Source organism: Gymnoscopelus braueri (genome assembly GCF_963280865.1).
Source record: "Gymnoscopelus braueri genome assembly, chromosome: 7".
Lineage (NCBI taxonomy): Eukaryota > Metazoa > Chordata > Actinopteri > Myctophiformes > Myctophidae > Gymnoscopelus > Gymnoscopelus braueri.
In genome coordinates, this window is record NC_137608.1 from 30,007,739 (window position 1) to 30,034,105 (window position 26,367).

At 40.4% G+C, this 26,367-nt stretch overlaps 2 protein-coding genes across 3 annotated transcripts; both read left to right on the plus strand.

The window, feature by feature from the left end:
* Positions 1–315: 315 nt before the first annotated feature.
* On the plus strand, positions 316–6,792 carry cfap251 (cilia and flagella associated protein 251; the record flags this gene model as incomplete). The annotated part of the gene is made up of 20 exons (XM_080433564.1): positions 316–480; positions 718–858; positions 1,037–1,146; positions 1,236–1,344; positions 1,983–2,063; positions 2,145–2,222; positions 2,306–2,350; positions 2,504–2,706; positions 2,806–2,994; positions 3,112–3,362; positions 3,552–3,703; positions 4,105–4,278; positions 4,373–4,557; positions 4,650–4,764; positions 5,183–5,346; positions 5,447–5,537; positions 5,670–5,813; positions 6,007–6,238; positions 6,384–6,485; positions 6,677–6,792. 20 exons carry the CDS (start codon positions 316–318, stop codon positions 6,790–6,792), a joined length of 2,847 nt encoding a protein of 948 aa, XP_080289690.1.
* Positions 6,793–8,132: 1,340 nt separating this feature from the next.
* mlxip (MLX interacting protein) lies at positions 8,133–25,827 on the plus strand. 2 transcript variants are annotated; one of them, XM_080434261.1, is made up of 17 exons: positions 8,133–8,719; positions 12,468–12,574; positions 12,823–12,908; positions 13,189–13,278; positions 13,372–13,413; positions 14,037–14,277; positions 14,739–14,828; positions 15,024–15,118; positions 16,519–17,104; positions 18,070–18,182; positions 19,013–19,124; positions 19,257–19,369; positions 19,666–19,773; positions 20,071–20,198; positions 20,319–20,442; positions 20,786–20,915; positions 23,128–25,827. In XM_080434261.1, exons 1-17 carry the CDS (start codon positions 8,409–8,411, stop codon positions 23,247–23,249), a joined length of 2,598 nt encoding a protein of 865 aa, XP_080290387.1. In that variant the 5' UTR covers positions 8,133–8,408; the 3' UTR covers positions 23,250–25,827. The 2 variants fall into 2 exon arrangements, with proteins under 2 accessions (XP_080290387.1, XP_080290388.1); XM_080434262.1 differs by lacking the exons at positions 18,070–18,182; positions 19,013–19,124.
* Positions 25,828–26,367: the final 540 nt, after the last annotated feature.

The window sequence follows — 26,367 nt, forward strand, 5'->3', positions numbered from 1 at the left end:
CGCTTTTCTTGTTAAAGACAATTGTTGTGGACTTGCAGCTTGTGGCTATTTAGTCATTCTGGGTAAGAAGCTGCAGTTTGTGGCTATTCAGTCATTCTGGGTAAGAAGCAATGTATATTCTTCTTCTTTTGATTATTATTATATTGTATTTACGAATTTTAAAGATTGACTTTTTTGTCATTAGTTATGATTCCTTTGATTCTTGAAATTGCTACTATTCCTTTTTGAAGTATGAGTCAGAAGGAGCATAGAGAGGTGGTGGAACTGATGATGGTGACATTAATTTGCTCTAAAAGTGAAATATGCTTAGTTAACATGACAGATGCTGGGCCTGAGAAAGACGAACCCTTGGCAAGCCATCAAGAGGAAAAGCCAGAAGACTCTAGCTACATGGGAGACAATCATCCAAGCAATGGTCAAGGAGAGGACTGGAAAGGTAGTGAGGACTCGGAGGCAGAGAAGAGCAATGGAGATGGGAATGTGCAATCAGAGGCATATCCCATGATAAATGGGGATTCATTTCGCTCTCAAGTCTATACTGCTACCACAAAGACACTCCTGCCAAAGGAAAAGCTAACTCACATCAGAGCACACCCTTTGGTAATAATGTTTTGATATATGTCTTACTACGGTCTGCTATTAATATACTATATCCGTCTCAACAAGTTACTGTATATTTGGGTATGTAACACATCTGCAAATCTGTCAATCATCCAGACACTTGAATGGGCTTTTGGCATAGATAACATGCTTCCTGTCTTCAGTCTGCAAGACCATGATCAGCTTGTCATCCTGTATGCTGGTTCCCATGTTGGTATAATATACAATCACACCTCCAACTCCCAGCACCTTCTTCAGGTAAACATCACAGTCCTCAGTTTTCACTCTATACAATGACATTTCAATTCAAATCAAATTGTGGTAAAGCAGCTCAGACAATCAGCAACATTGGTCAGTCAAAATGTGTGATTCGTTATCCTATACAATTACAATACAATACCATATATTGATTTTATTAATTGTTTTATTTCCATAGGGTCACTGTAGCCCTATTTCCTGTTTGAGTGTGAGTGAAGACAGACGCTGGCTGGTGACAGCAGACAAAGGACCAGGCAGCATGGTTATTGTTTGGGACTCATATTCAGGGTAGCTCTCTGTTGTACATATAGGAAATAAATGCTTAACATATACATTTTCATTCTTGATTGTAAGCACACATTTGGCCAATATTCCAGGATTCCTGTACGTACATTGTTTGACTGCCACCCTGATGGGGGTGTTGTGGCGCTGGCATTGTCAAGAGATGCCAAACACGTGGTAACTTTAGGAGCTGAAGAAGTGCAGGTGAGATTGACAATGAAGTTATACTTTTTTGTATTTTTTTAATACAAAGTAAAACATAGTCCACACTGAATTATATTTATGCTCTCAAATGGATTCATATATATATATATATATATTATATATATATATTATATTTATTGATTTAATCATGCTAGGAAAGAGAGTCTAAATACTCTGATCTAAGTAAGGTCTGAGGAAGAGCCTACCGGCTCGAAACGTTACCAATAAACAAAAAACCCACGATGGGAGCAGCATTCTGGTGTGCAGATTTTATAGTTTTTTCATAAAGACTCTCTAATCTGACAACTATTCATGCTTTTCTGAGACTGATTCTATTGATTTTAGACTCTGGAACCTCCATGAGGCCTAAATATCTAGTAAACACTTCTATGAGTACACTTCACTATAATAAGGAAGTTGTGTTCCCAAATATGGATGGAACTTTTCAAGACAATATCACTACTCTTTAGAATTTAATCAATTAATTCCTTTCAAGTAATTAAACAAAATGTAAATGATTATAGTAGACAAGCATTTACGTCTAATTTCAGTAACAATGGAAACATTGTCAACAAACTACAAATACTGAATACACTAGCTGAATCTGTAGTAGCCAGGCTGATGGTTTTTTTTTACAGCGTGTTTGTATCTGGGATTGGACTAATGATATAAAAACGCCTTTGTGGGTTACTGAACTCTGTCCTGATCATGGATTTCAAGTAAGGCAGTTGATTTGTATCTTATTTTGTACACATTTTGTCATGTGCATTATACATTTCCTGATTTTAGCTCCTTTTCAGAAGTACATAATTTTCAATCCAAATGATGACACTGAGCTGCTCAGCAGCAGTGTGAGCCAAGTCCTATTTTACAAAAGGGTAAGTATCATAAATCTTTGTCACTACAGGGAAAGTCTAACACAGTTTTATACAAGCCGCCGTAAACAGTTGTTCATTTTCAGACCAAGACTAGTCTGGAATACATCGCCCCTGAGCTCCATGACAAGGTAACGATTATTCAGTGAAATTCTGCAAAGGTGTTAAAATTCCAGCCCTTTTTAATGGCAATTGAATTAATTGATTTTGGTGGACGGTTCACTATTTTCCTTTCATTACATTAGTCCAATTCCTTCACTGATGTTGTTATTGTCCTTTGTAAGACTTTCAGAAAGGCTGTGGGGTCTCTCAGCCAGTCTGTGTTTCATTGGAAGGGGCCTCAGGCCCTAACAGCTACTTCTGCAGGCAACCTTGTACTGTGGGACATGGTTAGAGGTTTAGCTCCGAGCAGAACACTCGTCAGAGAAGCCATCAAGCTCATCCCCCTTCAGAAAGAACCCATCACTGTGCTCACTCGAACTGACAGGTCTCCAATGCCAGTAGTGTTAGTAGATGCAGCAGCATTGTGTACTGGATATGTAATTACTGGTCTCTCACTTTTGTTTTTCTCTCTATGGTTTCACAGATGTATTGTAACAGGGGACACTGCGGGCCAGATTAAATTTTACGACGAGAACATCAAACTTATGGGCTGCTACAGTGAATTCTGCCTGGATGCAATCGCGTCTATCTCTTTTTCCAAAGAGTGTGCACCCAAGAGTCCTCAAGGATATCAAAAGGAAGGCACTGTGGATGTCAAGCCATTCATTGTTAGGTGTGAGAAATATGTCTTCTTATGTGTTCACTTTAAATCAGTAATACTGTGTCACACAACAAAACAACCTACATAAAAATGACATCCATCTTACTATGCTCTTCTCCTCTCCTGTAGAAACGTTCTTGTGAGCACAGTCACTTCAACAGTGGTACATATAAATACAGAAGATGTTGTGCCTCAAACGCTGTTGCGTGAACATTGTAAACCCCTGCATGCAGTAACTTGCCATCCTAAACAGCCAGTTGTTGCAATGGGCAGTCACAGTGGCATTCTGAAGTTGTGGGACTATAACAGCAAAGTGACCATCTCGAGCAGGGTCTTTGATACCGAGAAGCAGATTCAGTGTATTGCCTTTGATCCCCAAGGTGATCCAAAATATTCCTCTGTCCATTCTTCTGGTAGAAGCAGACCATTTACTTTAAACATAACATTTGTTCCATTTAGCTGTGGCATTTGCCATTTTTAACTTATCACATAGAAAATAATATAGTATTACTACTTTTAAACAGCCATCTGGATTATGTTGCAATGTAACAGTCTGTATGTCTGATTAGGATTTCACCTGGCTGTTGGCTTTGCCAGTGGAGCAGTCCATGTGCTTGATGCCTGTACACTACAAAGCGATGCAGAGGAGTGTTTCAGCTACAGTCAACACTGCATCACACACATCACTTTCTCTTCAGACTCACAGTATCTTGCCACTGCGGTAAGCAAATCATTATTTTTCTTGGTGTCTGATGTTGACTGGGGTTCAATTCTGCCATGGTGCCTTCGGCTTGGCCAGGCAGTCCAACAAACACGATTAGCTATATGGTTGTGGGGGGGGAAGCGGGCAGGTTGGTCGGGGTGCCTGTTCATCGGGGAGTGGAACTGGCCTGGGAGGGATAGCATGTTCCTCTGCATGGGTCATGCCCTCCCGGTGACACTCCTCACTGTCAGTTGAAAAGAAGTGTCTGGCGACTCCATGTGTATCGAAAGAGATATGGTTGTCCGTTGGCAGCTCCAGGGAACATGTAGTGTAATTTATAATCCATTGTTAGAGGTGCATAACAACTAAGTTGGGGAGAAATGGATTATGAAATCTTTCACCTCTGATGTCACTGTTAGGATGCTGGGAAAGCAGTGATGGTGTTCCACTTGCAGACTAATAATGGGTTACAGCATTGGAGCTATGTAGGCCGACACCACTCCCACTACAAGCCCATCAAAGACCTTCTGTTTGGGGTTTACCTGGACAGCACCAGACCCAGACTGCTCTCTCTGGGCATGGACCGAACGCTGGTGAGTGGGAATTCTTTTGGTAGCTTGTGGCTCTATTCTACGCACCTTTAGTGTAACATTTTTAATATGTGTATTGTGTGGGTCTGCACGATAGGTGGAGTATGACCTAGACAACAGCAAGGAGAACAAGCTTCTGATCTTAAGCTCTGAACAAATTGAGCAAAGTGCTGTGCCAACATGCATGACTTGGTATCCACCCCTCACCACAGAGCATTTTCTTCTCACTGCTTCAGACCAATTTAAAATGAAGCTATTCAACAGCACAACCAAAATGTGCAGGTCTGATGTTATAACAAGACACACAGTACAGTACCATTCTTTTATTCTTTTCACACAAAATATTCAATGTACTCTGCATTTTTCTAATTTAGAAAAACGCTCCTTGGCCCAACATATGGTTCTCCAGTTGAGAAGATTGTCATGCTTCCTATGTCTAAGGAACACGATACATGCTCGTATTACCTGGCATACATCACGAACGATAAGGTTATTTCTACCTTTTTTATTAACCACTATTACTCATCCTGTTCTCACCCTTCAGTACCTGAATTAGCTACTTTGTCATTTGTCATTATTAATTTAGTCACTCGATTTAATACATGGGAATTAGAACACAAAATCAGCGTAGAGCTTGAATTTGACCTTTTTTTAGCTTGAATTTGACCTTTTTTGTTTTTAAGAAATCATAGATAGAAGTGTTAGCAAAATGTAAGCAATTCATACAATTATAGTGTCCTCACAATCAAAGGAAGGAAGGTGAAATCAGAGGGAAATTAACATGTTTTAAAGTAAATTAAATTACACTAATACATATGTACACATTTAGGGTGTATGAAATTTGTTTTGTTCACTCTAATTAAATATATACATTACAAAGCATAACGTTATTTTTCATTTATTCAAGGTCGGTCTCCAAATTATGCCCATCGATGGAAACCCATACAAATCCAATGCTTTGATCTGCCATCCGACAGGGGTGTCTGCCCTGGCCTGCTCCTATGATGGTCGATTTGTTTTTACCGCTGGGGGATCTGATAGCACTGTCTTTTCATGGGAAATTAGCCTAAAGTAAGGTTCTATATTACCACTCTGATTAACCCAAAGAATTATATGGGCATCATAGTCCTGTTTTCTTTTTTGCAGTTAATGATGAGCTTGTTGTTAACAGTGCATTAGAAGCAGCAGCAGCCCTCGGTGGTAAAGACCTGTTGCCTTACTACACGCTTTTAGAAGGAGGGAGAGAGGGGGAGTTCTACAGAGTGCGCTAAATATCCTTTTTCATATTTCATTTCATTTTCAAAAATGTCACATTTAATCACGTAATTTTAGCAAATTTTTGTTTACAATCACCCATTTCTCACTGAACTGAAATAAAAACTGTTCTCTTTTAGGAAATGGAAGACTATTTCTATTACTGTCAGTTGCGTAATCAGGGCATTGACTCAATGGAGAGTCGACAGGTGTCAACCCTAATTCCCTTGGCAGAGGTGCCTTTTGTAATGCGGGCACTAGGCTTCTTCCCTACAGAGCAAGAGGTAGCCTACAATGTGTAGAATGTTGTGCCTCCTCAGTAAACCTGTCATAATAAACATGCATCAGCTGTAATTGTCTACATGCAGTTGCACCCCTCACTTTTGTAAATATGACACTGATATTGCATTGTACATTCACGTACTGTATGTACACCATATGAATGGATGACTAGCCTAAATGTTTTATTTCCTCAAGCTGGAAGACATGAAGAATGAGGTCAAGTTCAGCAGGTATGCTGAAACTGGGAAATATGTGACTGACGTTGACTTGGAGGAGTTTATTAAACTCTACATCAACCACCGGCCAGCCTGCATTTCCAAGGATGAGCAACTCATTCAAACGTTTCAGATCCTGTGGGACCATGACCATGAGAAGGGGGAGCCTGTGCTACACAGAGGCAAGCTTTTGGAACTTCTACAGGCCAGAGGTTTGTTCCATATTATTCAGGCAGAACAAGTGTTGTGATTATGGTAACTGCCTTTGAATTATAATACTAATAATAGTCTATTACTATTGCCTGACTTCATATGTAGTAGTTGAAAGAGCATGATTGTTTTGTTATATTTTGACAGGGGAACACTTGACTGAGGATGAGGTGACAGAGTGTTTTACCACACTTTTAGGATTGAGATCAAAGGAGCAAAGGCCTGACCTTGAAACCAATAAATGTGAAGGTCTGTACCAAAGCTCCAACGTAGCATACTTAATTTTAATATTTCATTGTTACACCACACCACTTACACTTACACTTACTTGTTGGTGCGTGTGTGTGTGCGTGTGTGCGTGCGTGTGTGCGTGCGTGCGTGCGTGTGTGCGTGTGCGTGCGTGTGCATGTGTGCATGTGTGTGTGTGTATATGTATTCAGAACAAGCTCTGGAGACTGTCATTCCAGAAGAGATATCCATGGAGACATTTACCAGTCATATCCTGGGCTTCCCATCCTATTCAAAGGAAAATGGCAAATCATCCCCTCCAGAGTGAAAGACCGCCATCAGTCTGTTAATGTGTCCTGATTGAATTTCATAAAGTACTGAGTTCAAGGCATTTCATTTTGTAGTTTGCCAGTATATGTATAAATTGGCTTAAGAATAATATGCTTGAGTAAATAAATAATAAAGCGATTTGACTGAGTATTGTTTTACTAATATAGCCGAATGTATATATTTTTTAAGTAAAAGCAAAACCTGTCAAATTGTGGTGAGACCAGGTTCCTTCAATAGGTTACATAAAAATGGGACTAAAAGGGTACACACTGCATTGCTTGCCTGGAGCACTGACCCATGTAGGACTGGCATTCACTTTTCTGGGAATTGAAATAAAATCCATAATAATAATTGTTTTTCCTGTTACCTAATTTAGACAGCAGTTTTTATCAGGTTACATAAATACAGTATTATGTATATAGTTAACTTATTTTTTATATGATATTGTTTGCATCCATTTTTGAATAAGATGTATACTTTTGTATAGCCTATTTTGAAATGTTATGGTGGTGTGAACACTTGGGCCATGAAAGGGCTAGTATGAGGTTAATTCACCCGTTCGGGTGGTTAATTGCATTCGCAATGTTATCTATTAATATGGCATTTATGTTATTGTATCGTATTGTTGCCAGTGGTGGGAAGTAACTAAGTACATGTACTGAAGTACTGTACTTAAACAATTTTTCTATACTTTTACTTCTACTCCACTACACCTTAGAGGCAAATATTGTACTTTTCACTCCACTACAATTAGTTGCAAACTTTACTTACTAGTTACTTTGTAGATTTTGATTATTACAAAACATACATTAACCACTTCAGCCCTACTTAAACTTTGGCTATTTCAAAATAGCCGATCTACAAGCTCACAATGTGAGCTTATAGATCTGCTATTTTCAAAAGGTTTTAATACATTTTATACATGACATCTTGTGAAACTGGACATTCTGCATAATGAATACTTTTACTTTTAGCACTTTAAGTATATTTTGATGATACTTTTACTCAAGTAAATTTGTATTGGACTTTTACTTGTAACAGAGTGTTTCTACATTGCAGTATTGATACTTTTACATAAGTAACGACATTGAGTACTTTTCCACCACTTATTTTTGCACTATTAGCATATAATTTTTTTTTTAACTTCACCTCTCATATTATTACGTAACAGAATCGTGTGCGTTCGGTTCAAGAGACGAATCAGCCCGTTGGGTGGGCGGGGCTGGCTGGCCATTCCAAGTTCTCGAGAGGGTGTAGCTGTGACTCTGGCCAATCAGAGACGCCTCCGAGCGCATCGAGTTCCTGCTCAGAAGAAAAGAAACAGTTTTGTCAGCTGGTTTCTCTCGATGGCAGCAGCTAGCCTAACGTCACTTATCAGACAACAAGGCAGCAACAAGTGGAATAGGATACTCGTTTTCAATAGCCATCCAAAAATGACTCCAAGTCCATGGCGCACAAACAAATAACTTCATTGCTGGACCTTTCCTACGTCTCTCCACACACCTTTTAGCAAAACCCACATGAAAGGAAGAGTTTTCCTGCTTAACGTTAGATAGCTAGCCAGCTAGCTTCTCGGCTAACGTTAGCTATTTGTCTGAGCAACAACACAGCGACATGGCCACCAGAGAACTACGGCAGAAATATCGGCGTTCTATAAAGCAGGAGCAGGACGACGACTCCGACGCAGAGGAGCCTCAGCTGGTGGGATTCAGAAAGTGCGATGGACGAGAGTCTCAGGTCATCCACAGCGGACACTTCATGGTCTCGTCGCCCCACATCGAGCACCCCCCGAAAAAGGGCTACGACTTCGACACAGTCAACAAACAAACATGTCAGACGTATCATTTTGGGAAGACCTTTACATCACATCTTTCCATAGATGCGTCGCTGACAAAGCTTTTTGAGTGTATGACCCTGGCATACAGGTAAACATTCACATGACTGTGTCCGATCCTCCTGATACCCTCAAATGTGTAAACATTTACTATAATTCCCATTGATTTGTCTGCAAATGTTACATAGTGTTGTATATCTATTAAATCTATAGATTCCTTAGATTGCAACAGGCTGATGGGAGACACTGGCTGCCCACTGGAGCCAACCTACTCTAGTGCCAGTTAAATTGTCCCATTTTAATAGTTTTTTAAGTGACTTGACTACCAGTCCTCCAGTTTCCCCACATACACGCCCAAAGTCCTCCAGAGTCACGAGTTTAGAGTGTCTGACTCTGATTTCAGTTGACTGTCTTCAACAGCATTTGGTCATGTTAAACACTTAACTCTTTCCTCTGAGTCTGAACTCACAAAGATGGTACTCTTGTTATGAACATATTGGACCCTGTGAACTCGTCTGACTGGTTTCACTAGACTAGATCATATATATATATATATATATATATATATATATATATATATATATATATATATATTAGTAGTTCATCAAATGGAATGAGCACATACTATGTACTTAATTCATGCATATCGCTTAAGCAAAGCTCATTTGTTTCCACAAAAACATAGGTAATGTGAAAAAGAACACAGTGCTGCTAGCATGTGTAAAGAATTATCAAGGTCTTCTGGAGCGAGGACATCAAAACCCACCTTCCCAACCCTCAGCTGTACATAGTGTTACTAACATAAGAGAGGAAGGGGAAGAAGCATGATAAAAAATAATGCCCAACGCAATCTGGCATCCCAAATTCAGTCCCTTAGTAGTAGCTTAACTGCTGCTCTGTTGTTAGGATTGGCCTGATTTAAATTGGCCTGTGAGTGAGTAGAGGCAAAATAACATAAATAACACCATAATAAACTGTCTTGATATGGTTTTGGACCACTGTTAACTTCAAGAACTCCTTTAATGTGTTGTATCATCAACTACTGTATGAAAGAATATCCCTTGAGTGTAGTCTCAAGGTATATAAAACAATTCTATTGTGTGAAACTGACATGAACCATTCTAGCCTTTGTCTAAGTCTCTAAGACTTAAACTCTTAAGTTTTAAGTGTTAATAATTCAGGTCAGGGAAGTGAATCGGTCATGTGGCTTGCTTATATAATTTTCTTGCACATCAAAGTGAGCAACTGCACTCTGTGAATGAATGAGAGCATTTAAGGAGACGGTCCTGCCAGGATATACATAGTTCTCTATTGGGTTAAGTTGACCAGTCCAGATGGCTTCTGGTTAGATTGGGAAAAGGTCTGGAGGCAGTGGGGTTGGGATCCTTTAGGATTTTAATGATTCTTATTCTGTGTGTGTGTGTGTGCATTCATTATAATTTTTCATGAACACAAGTTCAATCATACATATTACAATTTAGGCTTTAGCAGACACTCTTAATCCAGAGTGATTTACAGTAAGCGGTTAAATACGAGGTAATACATCAAATGCATAGAAATAGTCTTCTAGTATCATAGGTAAACCAAGAATCTATCATCAGTCTAAACATTGAACAGTATATCAAAAAATAAATAATCTGTACATTGAAACTATTCACACTAGGATGCCAGGTCTACAATAGCCCCATTTGGAACCTCTCCCTCCGCTGTATAGCTCCGGGATGAGGTCCCACATTCTCGGTTGCCTGTAGGAGGCGACACACAGGCGAATATTTATGAAACAAGCGTTTAAATCGCTGCCAGCCTGTGGCCAGTCAACCCCCGTCCGCATGTGCAGTACTGCTCCCATAAGATTGCATTGGGAAAACATGCCACAGGCTGACTAAAAAAGCAATTTAAATGCTTGTTTCAACCCGTCTGTTAGATTTTCTTGAACGCTAAAATTTAAAACATCTGATAGCAGGGGGGCCGACCTTTACTTTTTGGATACGATGTGCGGAAAAGGGTAAGAATCATGCATAGTGGAAAATATTGGTCGGTGTTGCCTCCTACAGGCACCCGAGAATGTGCAACCTAATCTCGGAGCTATACAGTGGAGGGAGAGGTTCCGATTGGAGCCAGGTCTACAAATGAACCTGGCTACATAACATACTATCTAAATTGTCTATATTGCACAATATTGCATACATGTACATTGTAGTGGTTCTCAAAGTGAGGTACAGGGATCCTCTGGGTTACTTGAGGGGGTCCTAAATCGACACTTACAGGTCTCTACCTCCTTGAGAGTGTACAAATGGAACCAAATGGAGCCTTATGGGTTCTGAGAGTCATGGTGGTCCTTGAAAGTTCAAAGTTTGAGAACCACTGACTCTGTGATGATAAACAGTTCCAGATACGGTTCCAAATGTGATGGAACCGATTCCGGTTCCTCAATGTTGGATCAGATTCCTCCGGTTTCGGATCCCAACCCTTGGAGGCAGTAGGGCAACATACACACAAAAAGGCTTTCTTAGGTATATCAAATACAAATATTAGGATTTATTTTTCAATACATTTTTTTGTAGTTGGTGAGATGTCATTTATTCACAACCTCATGTCTGCTGCTTTCATTTCATGACTAGAAACCTCTGTATTGTTGTCAAGATATGACATCCATACTGGCCACTGGGTGGGAAATGGCATGTGGTATAAAAAAAATGCACTTGGTGTATCAATATCTATCTCAAACCATTTATACAGTGAATTTTAAGTAATAGGTTAGGTATTCAGTGATATGGTCCAAAGTAAACGTCATTAAGGCTTGTCACAATGAAAGTGTTTTGGGCATACCGTACAGCAGGCTTGCTTCTCTTTTTATGGCTGTAGGTGAAAAGCCAGCTGCTCTGAGAGGATCTCCCTCTGACTTTACTTCTATTTATAGACCAGGAAGGGAATACCAGTTTTGGTAACCTTTCCCCTTTCATCCCCCAAGCATCTCTTGTGCTGCTTTATTTACTTGAGTCTTGCTTGGAGGCACCACTCTTGTGGTGTCATGCAGGATGTGCGAGTCATATTTATGAGCAAAACCCACCACCCACATAAAGTATATAACTAACCTAACCATAAACAAACAAAAACTTTCCTACTTTATCTAAAAAAGAAATGACAATGTGTGGCACTCACCTCTACTGTACTATAGTGTGTGTATTAACAGATAATCTCCTACATGTTGTGTATAGGGTACCCCAGGGCTAGCCAGTTATGGAAAATAATGCTCGGCGCTGGCATTGCCTGGGGGGGGGGGATAATTTACGATTTTGTGCCTATCAGTACATAACTCGGACGGGGCTGAGTAGGCTCAAGCGAACTTCGCAACATTCATAATATATATATATAATGTTTTTTTAAATATTCTATTTTTTCTGACCCATCCCAGTCGCTAGTGCAGGGACAAATAACTCCTATCCTGACCGGTTCCCTCCCGCAAACATGGCCAATTGTGTGTTGAAACGCTCGGCCAAGACGGATGCATGCTTCATGGATGATTCAAATGCCTAGTCTCCACAGTGGTGGGCAGGAACTTCCTCTGTGCCAAACATCATGCTTTTGACCTTGGCCAAGTAGAAGTCTGTTTATCTTGTGAAGTTGCCAACACTACCAGTGTTGCTGGTCATGGTGACCGTTGACTGCATCCTGTACTTTCTTTATATTTTGGACTACCTCTCTCCGGTTAAACCTTTTTCACCATTTGCACTCAGGACAAGCGGCTCATCCAATCAGAGCATTGTTTTGAACTAGTTCATGTTTTGTGCATGTTCATGAGAAATTGATTTACAGTGTTGTTTTCTTCTACTTTTCAGTGGCAAGTTGGTATCTCCCAAATGGAAAAACTTCAAAGGCCTGAAATTGTTGTGGAGAGACAAGATTCGTCTCAACAATGCCATCTGGAGAGCCTGGTATATGCAATGTAAGAGTCCTCCTCCACTGAGTCAGGCGTTTGGTATCACGTTTGGTATTCTTGTAATGTAGATGGCATTGGCTGTTGGCACCTGAATAACGGACTGTTTTTGACGATGCAGAATGGCAAGTGTCTGAAGTGTCTCAAGGCTAATTAAGAGCTAATGAACCCACAACCACAGATAACAGTTACCTCAGGTATTATTTGTCATATTTGTAACCTTTACAACTATAAATAAGTCATCTTTCTCATTCCAGATGTGGAGAAAAGGGAGAATCCTGTTTGTCATTTTGTGACTCCACTTGATGGAACTATAGACTCAGAAGTTCATCGACCTGCAGAGGTAAGGACAGAAGAATCGTGGGATTGGGATTTGTGCATAACCAGCAGTACTTCCATTACTACTGTTTCTCTCTAGTAACCAAATTCCTTCCTTTGATCTTTTTTTTTTCCTTTTTTCTTTTTATCTCACATCACCATAACTGATTTATTTATTTTTTGCCAGTCTTGCATGTTCTTCTCTGTTGCACTGCTATTTTCATTTACCCCTAACCTTCTGTTTCTTCCCTGTGCTTCAATTGTTCTGTTGAATTGCTTTTTCCACCTCCCTTTACCTTCCTTAGGCCATCGCCACAGAGGGGAAATATTGGAAAAGAAGAATTGAAATCGTCATAAGAGAGTATCACAAATGGCGGACATACTTCAAAAAAAGGGTGTGGTATTGGAATCAATAATGTCACATCCTAAAACAAAACTGTCTTTTTAGTCCATTATAATTTATCGTATAACACAATTTTTTTTTACAGTTACAGAAACACAAGGATGATGACCTCTCAAGTCTGCTCACGGTATGGTGAAGATCCTACTATGTTATATCAGCTCAAATGCTAATAAAGTCAACATCTGGTTTACAATGGGGAAAATAAAGATTGAGAATTAACCTGGTTTCTAACAAAAAGACAAATTTCTCTTTATTTGCACCCAATTTGGATTTATGTGAATGATTCATTATTGGGCGAATCACGAGTGAATTTACATCTAAGAAAAAAAGGGGGGGGGGGATAGTAGATTTTACACACAATGAGCATGGTTAAGTGCTTGTTTATGATTACTGTATCATAAATATCTAGTTGTCTTTGTTGTCATGGTAATTTTATTCCTAACAAAGTAGATACATGTGCAATATTTTAAAGCTGCAATCCAGAACTATTTGAATGGGTAAATGTTATTTTAACCAATCTGTATGGTAGAGTATACATGTTAATGCTTTGTAACAAGCATTTCTGCAGTGGTTGGAGGTGGTCTCCCTACTCTTCCATTGAGAAATTGACCCTGGTGTACACCTGCTGGTGACGGGCAGTACTGTGTTTTGTCTGATTTCTACTGGACTAATTCTCATAGTTAAGCTGTACCGACTCCCGCACGTATTTGTCACTCACTGGCTTGCTTGTTGCATTTTTAACACTCAAAGGGGCCAGAGGAGCAGTTTTCACTGTTTGGAGAAGTCTTTCCAGACACACTGCGTGCCTCCTTTTATCAGGATGAAGAGATGGCTGCTCGCCGTGTGTCTCGTAAGAGCCACGATTCCCCTGTCCCCATGGAGATGGATCCACTCTTTGACGTAGATGTGCTGATGTCTGAGTTCTCTGACACGTTGTTCTCAACTTTGGCCTCTCACCAGCCCATAGCCTGGCCCAACCCACGTGAGATTGGTGAGAGAGAACATAAGAACATAATAAAAAAATAAAACTGCTGAAAGTTTGAGAAATCTTTAAATAAAACAAGTATGCATCCATCTCAAAACTACTGGCTTAGTTGCCATGGAATTTACTGTGCACCTTCATACTGCAGTCATGCTTCCTGGAAGATTAACCATAACTATTTGAGTGACCCCATCACCTATCCTCTAGCACAAATTTCTAGCTAATTTGGCCTCTGGACAATTTCTAGTTGGGTGTAAGGAGCTGCACAGACTCTAGGTATTGCTAGCAAGGCTTTAAGATGACCTCATGGCTCACTTTTGTCTGTCTTGTTTTCTTGCTAACCAAAGCCCTAATATTTGAAAACGTTAAGGAGCGGATATTGGTGGGTGGATCCAGTCATAATCTGCTTACCAAGACTCAGACATGTTTTCTTACTGCTTTCCCTGGTCATGCCCCTCTACCCGCCTCAGCTCATGCAGGGAATGCAGATATGATCCAGCCTGGGCTGATCCCGTTACAGCCCAACCTGGACTTCATGGATTCCTTTGAGCCACTGCAAGGTAAGCAGTAAGCAGTAAGGCACAACGTTAATTATAATAGGGTTACACGCACTAATGGCACACTCTTTTTACCCGACTCAAGCGCACAGTGGTAGCTTTAATGTTCTAGTAACTCGTACTACAACAGTGGCATAGCCTAACACTTTAAAAAGTAGTTTGTTTTACTAACATTTAACATAGAGACTCTTGTTCCAGACTTATTTCACAGCCTCCGTCAGCCTGTCTTCCCTTCTGTTTCCCCCACTGCATCATCTGTTACCCCTCTACCCAGCAGCAGCACCCAATCACAGGTAAACACCAACCCAAAGCTTAGTCCCTAACACACATCCCAGTGTCACACAGAGCTCACAATAGAGGTGTCTTTTGTTCTTGGTTTAAAAGGGATTTTTATTTGGAATTCCCCCCCTAACATTCACCAGTTTCTGAATGCATGTATTAAACATAATATTATCACCGTCAGGTGGAAAGGCTCCATCTCCATATTTCATATTTTTTCTTCTTCTTTTTTAAGCTATTGTTTCGGAGCGCTCGAGTGGCGCAGTGGTAAAGTCCCTGCCCACGGAGGTTGTGGGTTCGAATCTACCTTGGTGCAACCGGCTTTGTCGGGCGTCTATGCGAACACAATTGACCCGTGTTTGGGGGGTCAATAAATAAATAAATAAAAAAATACAGTCTGGGAATGACACAGAGCAAATCCCCCACCGGGTTCGGGAATCATACCCAGGACATGCTGTCAGGCATCAAAACCCTTGTATGTGCCTTAACCACTTGGCTACCGGTGCCCCCACCAGATTTAATCTTGTAATGTTTTTTTCATAAATTAATGCCCTATTTTGTACTTTGTCACATGCAAAAGTAGTGACAATAGTAAGTAAATACGTACATTTTATAGCACACAAACTCACAAAGTGCTTTACATACAATAAAAATAGCCGATCTACAAGCTCACAGTGTGTCACGACGTGAGGTTGTTGATCTATTTTCTTTGTTTTTGCCTATAATGACATGCGCAAAATAGGGATGCCAGGTAGAATTTTTAACCAATAAAAAGTATTAACAAGAACTACATTGGTTCTGAACACAGGTTCTTTTTTTCATTTCCTGAAAAGTAATGGTTTTGGACACAGGAGGTTTCCACCCCACTGCAACGATATGTAACATGATTATCCTAGTGAAGTTTTTGTATCATTTATCACCTGTAAGCCTATCCTACTCTGGTGAATTGGGTGACTAGAAAAGTGCAGGAATATACGCACATATAGGCAGCTCTGAGTCCTGAAGGGTAGAGGTAAAAGTCATGAGACCCATCTGTCCTACTTCTGCTTCGTATTAAATGAGCTACTATAACAAAGCGCAGCCATTTTACTTGAAAACATCATTTTAACAGGTGGACAAAAAAGGTAAAACATGCTTGTAGTCACTTTGTCACACCTTTGGCCTCACCATATAGGAAGGAGATTCACTCTCCTTACTGTATTTATCTCTCCACCGACAAGATATTTAAAAAAGAGAAGTGATTTGATTGTGTGATGTGGCTACAATTCTTTTTTACTTCCCAAAACAAATATTAGCCATCATGCACTCTGCCTACATATACCTGCCTACCATATTTTCTTATGTTATATGACACTGACAGCAGAGGATTAAGCATCTTTGTTGTCTTTTAATTTCTCATCCCTTGCTACTGTAGGTCCAATTAATATCAACCATGCACCTCTCAGCGGATCATATCTCATCCCCTGGCCCCCTGCCTATCACCTCCTCCATGGCCAATCAAACCAGTGGGACAAGTGGGGGTGATCCTGCATTTGTACAAAGCTACATGACGCTCTTTCCTGAGCAGGTGGCCTCCAGCAGTCAAACTGGAGTCTCCTCAATCTCTCAGCCGTTAGCCCACACCACGCTGCCTCACTGCCTGCCAGGTCCAGGTATAGCCTCGGCAGCACCTCTGGTTCCTTCGCCCCTGGACGATACCTCAACACTGGATGCCAGTGGAGCACACACTGTGATTACACATACAGCCACCTCACCTGTCACATCAAGTGATACTGCCCCCACCTTCAGTCGCAGCTCAGAGTATAGCTCCTTACCTGCACATGCTCCACATCCACCACCCCACCTCCAGCCCCTGGCACCACCAACTGCCACCCCCCTTCAGCAACCCCAGACTTTTGTACTGCCTCAACCTGTTCAGCCTTCCCGTGCAAGCAAAAAGCGCCACATGCAAAGGATTGTTCCTGCTAACACCCTCCCTTCCTCTCACCTCATCCTCACAGGTCTGTCACTTATCTCAGATTGATTGGTTCATTTTAGATTAAAAGAAAACATGGATTTGTTACTTGCATGAAAATGTACATAAACCGCCAAAAGATTTGCCAAAATCCCTCAATATGCTTCTGTTGGTTGGTTGGTAATCGCTCTAGTGACCTGAGCATGGGTCCCGTAACTTTGACATCTGTCTGTGGTACCGTTGTGCAAATCTTGTTTGGAAAATGGCACCAGGGCTGACACCAAATAAAATAATGCTACCACTCTGCGTAACGGAACACCAGCTTCCGATTGCCCTATTTCACAGGCCTTATCCTGAAGGAACAAACGTGGCATCTTTCCATGGGGGCAGTGTTGCTCCTTGGAGCATACACAAACTCAACAAAGTTGCAGGACCCATGCTCAGGTGCCAGTCACACACCAGCCAGAAGGTGTGTGCTGGCATGTCGCTCAAAACGAGAGCGATTACCAACAGAAGGCATATTGGGGGATTTTGGCAAATGTTATGGAGGCGCTACCCACACGTTTAGCTGTGTTGCTCATTCCACAATTGCACGATCCTTCAAGTTATACCTTGTTGTAAAGGTGACAAATCCACGATAAAAAAATTATATAAAATACAATACCGATTGGTATCATTGAAGGGGGAGAAATAATCCACCAAAGTTAAGTTTCCAAACTGTTTGTGAGGAGCTTACATAGATTAATCTATACATTGTAAAGTGTTTTGGATGAAAGCGCCATATAAATGCACCATTTACCATTTACTGGGAACTAATGGTAGGTGGGTGTTGCGCTCCACCTCAGCAATCCTTCTCTCAGGGGTCTAGTGCACTGAAACGGGGATAGATGCCCGCGTTCTTTGTGAATCTAAAAAGAATGCAAAGACTGTGATTGGAAAAGTCCATAGCAGTCCATGATGTTTCCATGTTTAGGTTGATGATTTTCATGCTCTTGATATTTGCTTTTCCAGCCCCCTTCACAGGTCATGCTAATGCAGTGATTGTCACACCAACACCTCTGAAAGCAGATGTAGTCCCAAGTGCAGGAGTTGTGAATGTCATTGCTTCCTCTAGCCTCAGAGGGGTACGGCCATTTCTTTTGGAAATACATTGCAATAATTGACATGCATGTATAGAACTATCATTAAACAAATAATTCCTTTGCAAGATTGAAATCCCAATGTAATACTTAATACAGGGCGACACATTTCCCTAATTACTAAGTATTTACAGTAACTGGTACCGATTAAGTGTAAGGTAAAGTGTAGTATATTGTTGGGTAATTACCACTGGTAAATTTGAGAAACTGCAGCCGAAATACTCCAATATTACCCATCAACTCAATTCAGTACTGTGCAGGTGGGACTAATTTAGGTAATAACTTGGGTATAACTCTATACTTCATACGAATGTAGGCACCCAATTCATTCAATGTATTTATTTAAAAATACATTTAAAACTTAAAGCTGCACTATGTAACTTGTTTATGATTAAATGTCAGTTTGTCCAATATAGTAGAGTATGTTAATACAATATAACTTTGGGGTGGTTGTATTTTGTCTCCCTGCCCTTCTATCGAGACATTCAGATCGCATCAAAGGTCTCACCTAGACACAGGATCTGACATGAATTTTGACCTGAAGGTCAACATTCAATTTATCCCCTGAGCAAGCAGACAGACTCTATTAGCTCAATGGTAAAAATGTCTGCACCTGCGCAGGAAACCAGGTAGAAGAGGAAAGCTACATAGTGCAGCGTTAAGTCTTCTAATCTGTCCTTTTTGTAAGGAGTTCAGTAAATCATTTTAAGAAAAGAAAGGCAAAAATGAAATTATCTAAACTGTTGCGATCAAGATTCTGGATTATGTCCAATTCATTTGTTCATTATTTAATTTCTGCAATTTAACTTTCTCAGACTACTGGATTTCATATATTGCCTCAGACACACAAGTCTCCCCAGCCAATTGTCCCTAAAGAAGAGACTTATTCTTCTAGCCGCAAGAAGCAAAACCCCTCCACTAGCGCTGGTAATGCACATTCAACTCATTAGAATGCATACAGGCGTGAGATAATTATACATAATATTACGTTTTGAACATTACTGCTATTAATATTATATCCAAGGAATCTATTTCTTATATTTCCATTTTTCCTTTCAGTGCACAGTAGGCAAAGTTCAGGTCAAGGGTCACCGTGTGGGTCAGACCAAGTCCCCAGTCCCCAGTCCCCCCTCAGCGGCAGTAATGTCCTAACAAAGAATGAACCAAGCCAGGTGTGTGTGCTCAACATTTGTGTCATTATCAGTGTCAATGTCAGTTTTGAATGATGGGTTTGCATGCATGATATTTGCATCTTTGTTAGCATTGTTGTTACCATTGTTTTCATATGGACAGTGACACCATAAAACATTTCTCAAGTTGTGGAAGAATTCAATCTCAATATAAAATATTAGAATTCATTGCAAGGCACTTGAGTAAGTGTGGAAGCCTTGTGTATAACATCAGTACCGTTTCCCCTTTCTTACAAGTGTGGTGTTTTTAATGTCTGATCTTGTCTGTTATGTAATAGGGCCGAAGGGTGACTCACATATCAGCTGAGCAGAAGAGACGCTTCAACATCAACATTGGATTTAAAACACTGCGCAACATGGTTCCCACCCTCAAATCCCAGTCCAATGTAAGCCTTATATCAGTGTTCTCTGTATAGGCCAAAAGTGCAACCTCGCAACATTGTGCAACGGTCCCAAGATATTTGAAGACATTTAAATTGGTTCAGGTGTGAAATTACTTTCTTTTTTTAAACAGAGATAAAAAATAAAATCGGGCAGAATCCCTGGTTTTAGAATTTGAAAGTTGAAAAATGTGTTTGAATTACAAATGATACATTGAGATGTAGTTCTTTATTTTAAGACTGACCCTCAAGTCTATTATTATTAGTCTATTAGTCTATTATTCACTCACCAACTTCATTCAGATCAGCAATGCAGGCACGTTACAGAAGACAGTGGATCACATTGGTAAGCTCCAGCAGGAGAGGCAGCAGATGCAGGAGGAGGCTCGGAGGCTACGAGAGGAGATCGAAGAGCTAAACACCTCTATAAAGTACGTTTCTACGCCGTAGCTCCTGTGAGCACTCTTACCGATGCACAGGGACCATACAAGCAAGCATGTGTGTGTGATGTGAGGTCTCTCTTATCTCTGCCTATCATCTCTTAACCATAGCCGGTGTCAGGAGCAGCTGCCCGCCACAGGGGTGCCCATCACACGTCACCGCTTCGACCACATGCGGGAAAAGTTTGATGAGTATGTGAAGAGCCGCACTCTTCAAAACTGGAAGTTCTGGATTGTATCCTTAACCTGTGTTACTTACACCCAGAGTTTGATATGAAAGGGTTACATCCATCTCTCATATATGACATCTGTGTTCTGTTATCCGTGCTATTTAGATTAGACCTCTGGATAAGATGTCACATCCTGTGCCTGTTGTTCAAAGTAAAACGTATAAGTTATGTGCGGTGTATTGGTGCATATCTTCTTTTTCATTACATTTGAATCGTCTTGAAACAGCAAGATTTTACTACGCACATTGTTTAAAAAACGAATTAATTGCTTGGCTGTTCAACAGAGGGCATTTCTGTACACAAATGGGATCAGGCTAAATGTGTTTGACCCTTGACCATCTGTTCTAGTTCAGCATCATCATCAAACCTCTCTTTGAATCATTCAATGGAATGGTTTCTACTACAAGTAAAGCCGAGCTGTGTCAGACCACATTGCAGTGGCTTGACCGTCACTGCTCGCTTCCTGTGCTCAGACCTAGTAAGTAAAAAAAAAAACGCATAATAGTGCCTTAACATACAAATACACATTACTTCACCAGCTCCTATTCCAGCCTCATCACCCACCTTTTCTTACCAATACATTTTTGTTTGTTTCTTTTACCGCCTCAGAAGGGATGTGATGACATAAGTTAACGTTAGAGATTTCTATCTATTTCTATCATATATTTATTGTTAGTCACCGGGGAGCAAGCACTGGGTTTCTTTTTTCATTTAAGATGCTTAAAAGCCTCTTCCCATGACACTTGTGATGCCTAATGAGTCTGTGCCATGTCATCACTTATCAATGCTGTTTCCTCTAAAGACCCTGACACACCAAGCCAGCTAGCAAGAACTAACAGCAACTGATCAGATCACTTTGCGTCACCTCACGTCTTTGGAAAAAGTTGTGCACGGAAAAGTCTAGGCTGATGCTCAATATGAATTGGAAATTTATCGTATCTAAATTTGCAACTGGGAGTGGCATTGTTTGCTCTAGGTCTTTTGCTTATGAAGAAGCTAAGGAAAATAATCTGTCAATATTGCGTCTTTGTGCCCTCTTTCTATGTATTGTTGGCTTGCTTTGCTCAGGCTGAACAGCCGAACTGAGGGATCTCTGCTCACCAACTCCCTCCGCAGCCAATTCTTAATGCTCAAGTGAATGGGGACAGCTAATGGCCGGTTACCGGCGTGTCCCACGCTGTTGCCGGTATGGCTTTTTGGCGAATATCGGCTTGGTGTGTCAGGGTGTTGACAGTAGACCTGAAATGACAGGTGTAGGATTTCCATAAAAAACGAGTGACTTCGCTGTAGTTGTCTCCGCCAGGCCGAAAGGCATGGCGAGAGAGTATGTTTTACCCCCTGTCCGTCCGTCCGTTTGTGTGTCCGTCCGTTTGTGTGTCCGTCCATCTGTCTGTCCGTCCGTCCATCTGTCTGTGAACAGCTAATCTCAGGCACCGTTGGCCCGGTCGCTCCGAAACTGTGCACACACACTCCCTGGATGCCAATTCAGAACCTCTGAATTTTTCACATGGGCCTGTTATAGCGCCACCAGGAGGCCGATTTGTGCAAAACCCTTTTACTCAGATTTTATCCAAATGTCATGCAAATCGGTACACAGTATCTCTATAGTCATGTTATCAACACGGATCTGTCCGATTGTCCATATTCCATCCTCATTGGCTAGGTTGGCTTCCAAAGTTTGCAGGATTGGTTCGTTTTGAACAAAATGCCTCAAATCATGAACGCAGCTTCCGCTTTCCGTGCAATTTCACATGCAAATTCCCACTAGGCCAAGGAAGAAATGCCACCCTTTTCACATTGGCCTGTTATAGCGCCACCAACAGGTCTAATTTAGCAAAACACATTTTTAGAACAAAATGCCTCAAATCATGAATGCAAGGTCCGATTGCCGTGAAAGGCCCAAGAAGAAATGGCACCCTTTTCACATTGGCCTATTATAGCGCCACCAGGAGGCCATAATAACCTACCTAACCTGGCGGAGACCTGTGCTCCGAGGAGAACTTTTTCTAGTTTGTCCTGGGATGACAGCCGATGACTAGGACATTAGGGCATGCCATTACTTTCAGTTTTATGTTCAAAACTGAAAGTAATGGGATGAGATTTGCACAGCTATATCTAAAAGTAGGCTAACCATTCCAACTGTAGTCACAGTAAAGAACCTGTGTTCCAATGTATTGATTGATTGAATATTTTATTAGGAAAAAAATGTAAACGGCACAATTACATTTATAATACTTTGTCTAAAAGGTCCGTCCAAAAAAGTCCTAGCAGTCTTGTTTCCATTGGGGTCCTTGGTAATCAATTCATAGACATATCTAGTAGCAACCAAACGTTCAAATATCAACACAAAAATACAGAAAAAAATAACACTATATGTACAATCAGTAGTTGTTATTTAGTAACAACCTCTTGTTAATAGTTTTCATAGGTAAATATTTATAAAACCCACAGACAGACTTAATCACTTTCAACCTGGTGTCCCTATTTTGGGCATGTCATTATTGGTGGAATGTTAACATTTATTTAAAAAAAAAAAGTTATGCATTGCAAGCTTGTAGATTTTGTGCAACACTGCTATACGATGAAGTATTAATTTATTTTATTACAATAGAAAAGAATGACCACCACCCTTCCACAGTGCAAGCCTTTGACAGTCGAGTCATGGTTGATGTCTTGTGGTTGTTTTGCAGTGGTCCTCAGTACCCTTCGCCAGCTAAGCACAAGCACATCCATTCTCAGTGACCCGTCCCTGCTGCATCAAGAAGCCATACAGGCGGTGACCAGCAACCAGACACCTTGTGGGGACTCATAGCCATGCTCTCAGGAGAGGTGACGATGTGAAACCTTAGACTGACACTGGAAAAGCAATCAGTGGAACTGCTCATGCTTTATCTTATGGCCGTTCAACAAAGTTACTCTTGGCGTCTTCCAGTTATCTGCTACTTCCTAGGACATGCAGTTGTGGTTTGGCATTTGCTTTATTCAAACTTGTAATGGTATGACACACATTGAACACCACCTTGAGCATCATTTTTATTGTGATTTCTTTTATTTTTTTATTTTTATGTTAACTTTTCACGGTATTACAGTTGTTGCTCACCTCCTGGATTTGACCATTTTGAACAAACATGCTTTATTTAAATGGGAATTATCCTTTGTGATGCAAAAATACAGAAAAGGTGTATTTGTAAAAGGGAAAATGTTTCCTATCGTTTCTATTCATGGTTTCCTAGATGTGGTGTTCACAGAATTCATAATCATAGGATTAATCATGATCACCAGTGTTGCTTCTGTTGTTCTTTTTCTTTCATTCACCAGTGGTCTCACATACGTACTGTTAGGTAACTGTCAAATGACAGTAAAAGCCAACATTCAGTGTCTTACAATTGGAATAGAATATCACAGAATATTGAAGACTATTTCCACAAGTAATTGACTCATGTAGTGGATAGGTGCAGCTCAGTGTCAGGGAGAGGTGCTATGTCTATCCCTAATATACCATTATTTTTGCATGCGTTTTAAACTGCAATAATAGTGTGCAGGCTGAACGTTCTTTCAGCCTTGAATATGAGTGTAGAGCTGCATGACGTAACCGAACATATTGATCTGGACAAAGTTTGGCCCACAGATGAAATTGAGAAAACATTCATATGTAGGCTAGACTATGCCAATTTGATTTATTAAATAAATACAGCACATTTCGGCTAATTGTACTGTACTATACCCTATTACAAATTTACCTACAGCACACTATCATGGTTGGGTAGAGCTATGATTTCAGTCTCATGCACAAAGATGTTGGAATGTTAAGCTCCGGCTCTGCCCCTGGTGTATACACAACAGCAATGCTTGGAGATCTGGCAAGTTCATAGGACTTGCCTTAGCCCATACATTTATAATAACATAACTGCTGGAGTATATTTTGATACAACTGTTACTTTATACGATCACTATGCGCTGCAGCAGAAAAGCTGCCTGTATGAACAGCAGACGCGTGTGAGATGCTAACTTTGCAGCATCGCTGACACCACACTGACTGAGGTGATGCGTCCCATGTGTTTCGAGCCTGGTTCTCCGTCCATGACGAAACTACGCTTCCTTCCTATTATTTCACCTGCTCTCTTGCACGCTGCATGGTGGAAATTGTGCGGCAAATCAATCAAAGCCCCAAAAAAAGGCCTCAATGGGCTTTGTAACAACATCATAGATAAGATGCATAGAGCTCTTGCAAGGAGCACCACACTACTCACTGTAACAACAATATAGATGTATACAAATGTACAGTATTACAAGAGATTAGCTGAATGTGTAGTAGGAGTAAAGTTCCTTTTTGTTCACTCAGGGCTGCTGGTTAGCGTAATAATTACGCTTGTGCTTTTTCTCTAGAACCAAATGAACAAAACTCAATCAAATCAGGATCTTTTCCAAGGGAAGACAGGTCAGCGTGTTGTGTGAACATCTAAAGCTTGTCAACGTCTAAGCATACAGACAATATATCATGGTTCTATATCAAAATGTGTTCTTGACTTGATATGTTAATACTCAAGTCACCTTTAGTTTTAGCCCATGCTAGGCTAATGGGATTCTTGTTCCAGAGTCTAGTTGGCTGTGGGTTTTAAAAGGTGTAGTGCATAGAAACAAGTTGAAAGCCATATCAGAGAGTTGGGTAGCTTATTTACCTGTCCAATTAGTTCCATGTGTTTTTTTGTTTGTTTGTTGTTTTGTTATTCACTGCAAATATGTCAAAGCTTTTTGTTGAGAACCATGGAATTGGGGAAATGTAGCTTGTGTAATCACTGTATGGTCAATTTAAGTGCAATGACCTTTGCAGGATGATTGTCTGTTCTTTTATTTTTGTTGCCTCCAGTTGCCTGCTGCGATATGTGTTGTTTGTGGTTCAACACTCCTCAGGCAGTCTTCAATGGAACTGGTGGCTTGTGTTACTTTGTATTTATTTCTTTTCTATAGAACAACAATGTTTACTCATGACTTATAGAAACAAAAGTACCATTGAGAGTGATGTACACAGGCTATTAGTGTATACATTTTCCTGAATGATTTTAGGCCCCACTTCAAGAAGATTGTTTTATCAATAAACATTTACCTCTCCAAGTAAAGTCTCATGTTACAATGGAACAAGACATTGTCAGAAGTCATAAAGAAATAATAATGCAGTTGAGCTTACCTGCGTTTGTGGGAACTGCAGAGCTTGTTAAACTGCAAGTGTTACTAGTCTTGGAAAAGCAATTAGCTTTTTGCTTAGTTTTCACAGATTTCTTTTGTATAAAACATTGCACAATACAGCCTTGCATTTCAGATCTGCCTACTTCTCTCCAAATATAGTGTTGTACAAATTAACTTTACAAGTAAAGATGTTTTCTCATGCTGTACCATGGTGTTCTTTGTTCTCTTGAACTACTGTAGCTAGTTTCAACATGTCTTGATTCAGGATAAAACAAAATGAAACCATTATTGTAACGCTCCTTAGATGGTTTTATCATACACCTTTTTTTTTCTGAACGTATTCAATTAATCGACAAAGCATAAACATTTTACACAATAATACATGTCATCAACAAATACAAACAAATACAAAGGAGAAAAGGGAAAAACGGCGGCATTGAATGACACCTTCAGGTCAGACCCAAACACTCTTACCATGAGAGCCACAGAATGACCTCTGAGTTCCAGCAGACAAGGGAAATAAAATGTAAATGTCTATGTTCATAATTAAATATAAATAGCTGTATGACCCTTTTAGACTAGTGTTTCTCAAGTGGAGTGGTACCACCCCCTGGGGACATTCAGGTATACCCTGATGGCACAGGCAGAAGCAAGGATTTCTTCAGTGATGTTCGCAGGCAGAGTTATCCCCAAGATAGGTTCGAATGTATCTGGTACTTTTCTTTTCAATGCCTTTTTAATCTAAA

Bases quoted from the DNA above. Each gene is read 5' to 3' on its own strand.
- mlxip (XM_080434261.1), top strand. From the start codon at position 8,409: ATGGCCACCAGAGAACTACGGCAGAAATATCGGCGTTCTATAAAGCAG. The intron at 14,278-14,738 runs GTGAGAGAGAAC...TACCCGCCTCAG, and splicing joins GCCCAACCCACGTGAGATTG to CTCATGCAGGGAATGCAGAT. The intron at 15,119-16,518 runs GTAAACACCAAC...TTGCTACTGTAG, and splicing joins GCAGCAGCACCCAATCACAG to GTCCAATTAATATCAACCAT.